This window comes from Sinohyriopsis cumingii, chromosome 14 (genome assembly GCF_028554795.1).
Source record: "Sinohyriopsis cumingii isolate HCF-2022 chromosome 14, ASM2855479v2, whole genome shotgun sequence".
Taxonomy (NCBI): Eukaryota; Metazoa; Mollusca; class Bivalvia; order Unionida; family Unionidae; genus Sinohyriopsis; species Sinohyriopsis cumingii.
Window position 1 is genome coordinate 127,375,525 of NC_142974.1, and position 8,088 is coordinate 127,383,612.

Sequence of the window (8,088 nt, forward strand, 5' to 3'; positions counted from 1 at the left end):
GGTTTTCCCGGGTTCTTCCTCCACCATTAATACTGGCCGCCATATATAGCCTATCGTGTGCTGAAAAATGGCGTTAAACCCCACAACAACAACACTGTTCTTCAAAGAAAGGTTCGTAAAACGCATTTCATTTATCACAAGAAATATCACCAACATTTTTGTTCAGTTATCATTTTCTTTATTTTAATTATTACGATGTCCACGATATTATCGGTATATAGACATAAAGTATTGAATTGATTCAAATCTGAAATTTACCAGGATACTAGTTAATTATTGATATATTATTTTGTTATTGAGCACCATGGGCTGCTGCTAGTGTCGCGTTAGTAATATTTAAAAAATATATCTATAGACAGAAAAATAATTTTAAAGAGATGGAAGTGAGAAGAAAAAAAAACTTTAATTTCAATATTATATCAAACTTGTATAAATATTTATTTCCAAATGCTATTCTCACAGGGAGCACCGTCAAGAATGATTCAAATCGGGCCCCGCGTTGTCCAATACCGTTCCTGGCTGCCGCACATATGTTGGCCTACAAGCGGTGCACTTGCCCCTCCCCTCGGAATTCACATCTTAGCATGATTTGGCCTACATGCATATAACTTAATAGCTGACCACTACATTTACTCCACCCCCACCTCAATAATCCAGTGGATGCCCCTGTTTAGCACTAATACTATATAGCACAATGTACAGGATAATATTAATAATAAATAAATCGAATTAACATAATTCAGACCTATAGACAAAACATAATTACTGCATGAGACTGAAGTGTTTGTAATTGTATTAATGGTCAACACAGTAATGTATTTAAATTTTGTACAAAGGTGAATGAGCTGCATTATAAATAGTTAGCTATTTTAAAAAAATAAATAAACACTCTTACGTTATTTCGTAAGATTATATACGAGAACACCATTATGACGCGTACAGTCTGTCTTTTGTTTCCTTAAATGCAGAGTTGATCTGCTCATAGTAACTGGGAATAGTGAAAATTATCATATTTTGAAACAAATAAAAATGTCACAATTAAATATCTGACGAAACTTAATACTATTTCACATAATCTGGACCGATTCAGTCCGGAATTTGGGCCGAATATGCCTGATCGGAATCAGCCATAGACATGGTCCGAATCAGCCATATTCCGAATCAGCGAATTACCTTCATGATGAATACGTTTAGGATTAAAAGAGGTGCTGGAATTATGTCGAGGCATAAGATACACATTATGATGCATACTAGATACAAACCATTCAAATGTGACTTTTGTAATAAATTGTTCAGTGATAGTACCACTTTAGAGAGACATATTATCATACATACTAGAGATAAACGACACAAATGTGAAATTTGTGATAAAATGTTTACTAGAAGAAATAGTTTAAGGAGGCACACTATGATACATACAGGAGATAAACCATTCAGATGTGAAGTTTGTGAAAAATCGTTTAGGGAATCTGGTAAATTGAAGATGCACATGAGGCTACACAGTGGAGATAAACCATACAAATGTGAAGTTTGTGCTAAACTGTTTAATCAGAGTAGTTCTTTGAAAAGGCATATGAGTACACATACTGGAGTTAACACATTTAAATGTGAAGTTTGTGGGAAAGTGTTTACGCAGAGTTCTCATATGAAGACGCACATGATGATACATACTGGATATAAACCATTCAAATGTGAAGTTTGTGGTAAAATGTTTACACTTAAAGGTACATTTAAAGTCCACATGATGATACATGCTGGAGATAAACCATTCATATGTGAAGTTTGTGGTAAAATGTTTGCGCAGAAATGTTCTTTACAGTTGCATATGACGATACATACTGGAGATAAAACATTGAAATGTGAAGTATGTGATAAAATGTTTAATCGGAGTAGTGATTTGGATAGGCACTGGAGGGTACATGCTGGAGATAAACCATTTGAATGTAATGTCTGTCACAAAAAGTGTGTGCGAAGTGCTAATTTGAAGATGCACATGAGAATGCATACTGGAGAGAAACCATTCAAATGTGATGTTTGTAATACAATGTTTAGGCAGAGTTGTACATTGAAGAGACACATGATGAAACATACAGGCTATAAGCCATTCAGATGTGAAATCTGTGGTAAAATGTTTTTCCAGAATAGTAATTTGAAGAGACACATGATCATACATACTAGACAATGAATGTTAAAATCATTGGCAGTTTACTTTTAGTTCTGAAAATTTGCCTTGAATTTGGCCTCTACTTAGGACTGTTGATTTCTGTGTATTACTTTGATGTGTGTTTCACTATATACAATGTTAAGCATGATAATTTAATTTCTTGAATTTCGGAAGTGGTTTAAAAAAATATCTGGACATCAGAGAATCTTTACTGTACCCAAATAATGTAAAGAGGCAAATAAGAATACAAACTGGAAATAAGCAATTCAAATGTGAAAAACATTGTGATAAAATATTTGTGTCGAGAATAATTTGAGGAAGTACAGTTTGACTCATTTGTGGAATAGATAACCATTCAGTGTGGAGCTTGTGTTCATATGTTCAGGCAGAGGCACAGGCCTATGCACACTACTGCATACATGCTAAGTTTCCGTGATTGTCCAGTATTCTTGTGAAGATTTAGATACAATGGTTATATGGAGTGGTTAGTTTGAAGACGCACATGAAAATGCATACTGGAATTCAAATGTGAAGTTTGCGCTCAAATATTAGAATAGTAATTTGAAGTTGTACATAATGATACATAATGGAGAAGAATTTTGCAAATGTGAAGTTTTACTAGAATGTTTAATTAGGGTAGTGATTTAAAGAGGCAGATGAGGATACATACTGGAGGTGAACCAACTGAATGTGGAATCCATCATAAAATAGTTAGGCAAATTAGTGATTTGAAAATGCACATGAGAATGCATACTGGAGAGAAACCATTCAAATGCATACTGAAGAAAACCATTCAAATGCACACTGGAGAGAAACCATTCAATTGCAGAAGCTTGTGATAAAATGCGTTGGCAGAGTTTTGTTCGGAAGTGATATGTGAATAAACATTAAAAGCATTGGTATTTCTTTTAATTCTAAAAATTTGCTTTGAAGTCTGCTTTTAATTAGAACTTTAGATTTCAGTGTATTATTTTATTTATGCCTTTCTCTACATGCTGTTAAGTGTGACCATTTTCTTTAAGTTGGGAAGCAGTTTTGAAAGGAGTCTTCATTCACATTCACCTGAAGAGGGACTCGCAATCAAAAAGGTTTCTAACAGTTTCCCATTTTCAGTATGTGTGTCATCAATATTTGTATAATATTATAATATTACACATACACATCCGCTTGTGTGATTTCTACTGTATGTCTTCATCTTTGCTTTCAAATGGTTACAATTTGTATGTCATCAATATTTGTATAATATTACATAGGTATAAATGTGAGCTATCTTTTATTTCGGGTTGAAATGACAACACTTGCTTGTCAATTGTGGGATTTATTACATGATGAAATGGTACAAAATAAACCTAAAACAATACAAAACACATACAGTAGTCCCCCTCTTATAAGGCCACCCCTATTGCAGCAGGAAAGTGGCCTTATAATGAGGGTGGCCTTTCTAGAGGGGGATGAAATGCGAATAGTAAATACATATGAAGAAAGTCACAAAAAACATTTAATTCTAAAACATTTAACATTTTCATCAAAAAATCACATGCATGTTGTGAAACAAATGGTTTCATCATTTTCAAAAGAATGTTATGAATAACCATTGATATAGTTTTAAAACTGTCTTTATAATTATGTTACAGATCACATCATCTGTCACTTTGTTGGTAACAGTCTAAAAAACAAACCAGTCTCGTCACAATTCAAAATATCCTTGCTGTCATATCCCCTGCATATATTGTTTAGTCTTTTGTTCCAATCTTCATTATTAACATAAGCCGATTCTCCACTAAGGACAGAACACTTAATATTGTGTCGCACTTGAAATCTGTGCAACCATCCGTTATTTGTGGCAAAGTCGTTATATCCCAATTCAACTGACAAAATTGTTGCTTTTTCTTGTCATTCAAATCAGGATACAAACATCTCCTGGCTCAAACAATCTTCCTTTCTCCGTCCATTTCACCTTTCCACTTCTGCAGAATTGTTTCCTTCTCTTTCACGATATTGTTTATCTGAGTCTTTCCAACATTAGTTTTCTGCACAGGTGCTCGACGCGAGCTTGATGTTAAGAAAAGAAAAAAAACAATCATCTAAAGGAAAAAATCATAGAGAGTGACAAAAATACCTTAGATTATCCCCATGATCCGTTGATAGAGAGGGTCAAATGTCAGAACGGGGTCATGGAGGTAATCTAAGGTATTTTTTGTCACTCTGTATGATTTTTTCCTTTAGATGATTGTTTTTTTTCTCATAACATCAAGCTCGCGTCGAGCACCTGTGGTTTTCTGCAAGGATCCTCACCCCACCCCACCCCGTCAGTTTAATTACTTTCACTTTCTCTTCTAAACTGAGAATTTGTCTTTTCCTCGATGACATGTTGATCTTTTTGCAGTAAGTTATTCATGTTACTGATAAAACAATTTTGTATGCATCTAAACAAATTGCCGTGTGTTTTTAAAGGAAGTGATCTTGTCACGTGATTCATTAGTTGCAGTCTGGAACCTATTGTTTTTATACATTTCTTTACAGTAAGTGAGAGAAGACAAAACGGCTTCGATATGTACCATTAAAATCACGCTGATTTGACCTCGCTGCCGTTAGGATTTGCAATTTTGACAATTATTTTTAGTAGTAATAGCCACTAATTATCAAAGTGAACAAGCTCAACATCTTACTAAGGGGAGCCATAAAGGCTATCAAACCATGTTCCTTCTGACCTGTGTATTGTGTACATCGATGCTGCCACTTCTCAGCTCTTACTGCTGTTAAATAATTGTAATCTTAACAATTATCAGAGTGACTAAACCGGACATCTTATGATAACACAGCAGGAAGGCTAACTGGATTACATGTACTTACCCTTTTGTATGGATTAAAATTTTTGTCTTTCTCGGCTTTATGGAATAAATGTGGCTTCTCGTGAGGCGTAAATGATATAATATTAACCTTAGTGGTACATGTACTTTAGTCAACACTTGTTTCAGTAACGGAAACCTGACATCAGGAAATAGAAATCGGATTACTTAACACACGTTATGAATAAAATACTGGTTCTGGATACATGTTAAAATAAAATGCGGCCGCTTGTGAGGGGTAAATTTTATATTATTGCACTAATATGCTGGTCGCGTTAGCCTGGTGGCCTTTCGTGAGCGGTACTTTTGAACACAAACTCGTCGGTGCCAACGGATTCTGGCCGTAAGGAGCGGGTGGCCGCTGGTCAGGGGGACCGTTCAAGAGGGGGACTACTGTACTTAAAATACAAGACAAATACAATACAGAATATAACCAACACAAATACAATACACAGTATACAACCCACCGATCTCCATTTATAATTGTATCACAGAAAAATACAAATGATACCTTACCAGACTCAAAGGGTATAATTATTCTAAATTATCTTCAATCCCTGGTCTTTCACTTGTGTGAAAGACAAGTACTCTCCATCTTCACAACTCGTACAGCTCGAGCTGTTTTCCATTTGTTTAAGAACTAGAGTAGGAATGCCAGCTTTTGGTAATTTGGACGGGATATGATTTTAATATTCGTGAAACACGGTAATCATGCACAGCGATCGATCGCATATGACAAGCACGTACATTGGTACACGACACAAGTCCTGGGTCACATACTCCCTCCATATGTGTAAATGTCTCTTGACATTTAGCAAATTTGTGCTTGCTGCATAAAAAGTACAAGAACAATAACCATTCAGAACTATCATTCAAGTCTTTTGAAGAAAGAAAAAATATTAATCTGTACAATGATTACAAATACAGAGCACCTCTGTCTGCGTGGGTTCGAGTCTAGGATTCGGCCAATGTGGGTATGTGAGAAAGCTTGCCAGTAGCTTCTCGTGAGTCGGTGGTTCTTCCTGGGGTTTTCCCGGGTTCTTCCTCCACCATTAATACTGGCCGCCATACATAGCCTTTCGTGTGCTGAAAAATGGCGTTAAGCCCCACAACAACAACAAATACAGAGCTTAAGTTTACTCCCCCAGCAGACAATACTGTAACACCTAACTCAACAAACCAAAATACTAGGCACTATTAAGAACTACATTCCTTTTCCAATAATACTACTAATAAAGACAATGTAAAAACATAGAACAAAGTTAGAAAAACATGATGCAGTTCACTATGTTGTAATACCTTAATGGTATTGTGAATGGAGTTTTACATGCATAAGCATTGTCCAATTAATGTTTGAAGACTATTTGATGTTAAACTTTGATACGTGAGATGATGTTTGACCTACGAGACTTTGATATATTTGATTATGTCATTTTTATCTATCATTGAAAACGTTTACCATGCATGAATTACTACCATTCCTGAACGTATGCCACCCACCCACCACTGTTTAGATCGCCATCTACATATCTGATAAAAGTGTACTCTGTATTTTATACTAAATATGAGTATAAAGCCATGACCTTGTCCTCGTAATGTCACGCTGTTGTCACGAGGATTAATGAATTCGTCAAGGAATTCATCTAAAGAATCAGTAGTGAAGTGGGGCACTCTAGGGACAATGGGAATTACCATTAAAACACCCCTGGGTCACTCTGGGGACTATGTATATTTAACATGGGAGATATTGCTGGGTCACTCTAGGGACAAGGGGAATTTAACATGGGGAATAGAGTTTGGGTCTGTCTAGGGACAAGGGGAATTGAACATGAGGAATAGAGTTTGGGTCTGTCTAGGGACAAGGGGAATTTAACATGGGATTTTTTTTTGTTTTTTTAAAAAGTAAAAAATAAAAAAAGGGTAGGCAATTGAAAGTCTATCTCTTTTCGAGAGATTGGAGTGGCCCTGAAAAGGGCCTTTGGGTTTATGTTAATATGCCCTTAACATAAAGGGCATCTGCGACATCTTCTTCGTCTTAGGCTTCGTCTAATGGTAGGTCTATAGACTAAAAATCTTTTGAGGCATCGTTGCCTCTCCATGTAAATCCTACGAATCCATAGGCTGGTGTCGGTCCTATGGACAACTGTCCACTTGGATCGGACATACATTGGTATGTCCGTCCTGAACATCATCGAAGACACAAGCGTAGAAGATTAAACGTCGGTCCACATGTTGAGACGCCGAGAACAGGTGAATCAATGCAGTGAACTGCGCTTATTTATAGGTAGAGGAAGGATTGAAACTTTTCCCTCTGTGTGTGTGTGTGTGTTTGTGTGTGTGTGCGTATGTCTGCGCGCGTACGTTGTGTGTGTGTGTGTGTGTGTATTGGTCTAAACTCACTTTATCCCTATCAGATACACTCTACCTACCTACCTGCAGTAGCGTGTATTCAGGTCAGCCACTTGCAACACTGTTGACATTTATCCCCTAGTGTTCAGTACAGTGACGTCACTGACGCTGGAAATTTTGAGACTATAAATATCGACTTGGGGATTTCCACATTTTGTAGCTATACATATATACTAGAATTCATAAACAGGAACGTCACTCAAGCTGAGGCTATAAAAAGATAGTGGGATTTTCCAAAGGAAAAACCCACGAGTTGGAGCTATAAATAGATAGTGGGATTTCATAGGAATTTCAGCTGATTATAGATACATAGGTATTTATTCACGATCGTTACAGAAGTTGATATTGTAAGTAGTTACTAATTTTATCCATTTTAGTCTAAACCATTGTAACTTAATTTTCGGGGATATGTTTATTTTTCTTTAAATTCTGGGACAATTTCGTCATTTTAGCGTTACTTTTAGTCACATCCATTTTGTCGTTGAGCATTTCCTTGATTATAGCTATTTATAGCATCATTACAATTATGCAAATTTTTGAACACCCCAGCAAGATTTCAGGTCTTCGTAATGCTTTATATATAAATCCCACGCTTGTACTAGTGTATGTATGTTTCTGTCTATGTTGTGTTTGACCCTCTACCATCATTGTCCCTAGATAGTCCCA

General features: G+C 36.1%; 1 protein-coding gene across 1 annotated transcript; it reads left to right on the forward strand.

The window, feature by feature from the left end:
- The first annotated feature begins 1,115 nt into the window (after nucleotides 1–1,115).
- On the forward strand, nucleotides 1,116–3,345 carry LOC149784808 (uncharacterized). Its single transcript, XM_089932815.1, has one exon. The coding sequence runs from the start codon at nucleotides 1,136–1,138 to the stop codon at nucleotides 2,183–2,185; it is 1,050 nt and encodes a 349-aa protein (XP_089788941.1). The 5' UTR covers nucleotides 1,116–1,135; the 3' UTR covers nucleotides 2,186–3,345.
- Nucleotides 3,346–8,088: the final 4,743 nt, after the last annotated feature.

What these genes read in the sequence shown, in the direction of transcription:
- LOC149784808 (XM_089932815.1), top strand. Translation starts at nt 1,136, where the DNA reads ATGGTCCGAATCAGCCATATTCCGAATCAGCGAATTACCTTCATGATG.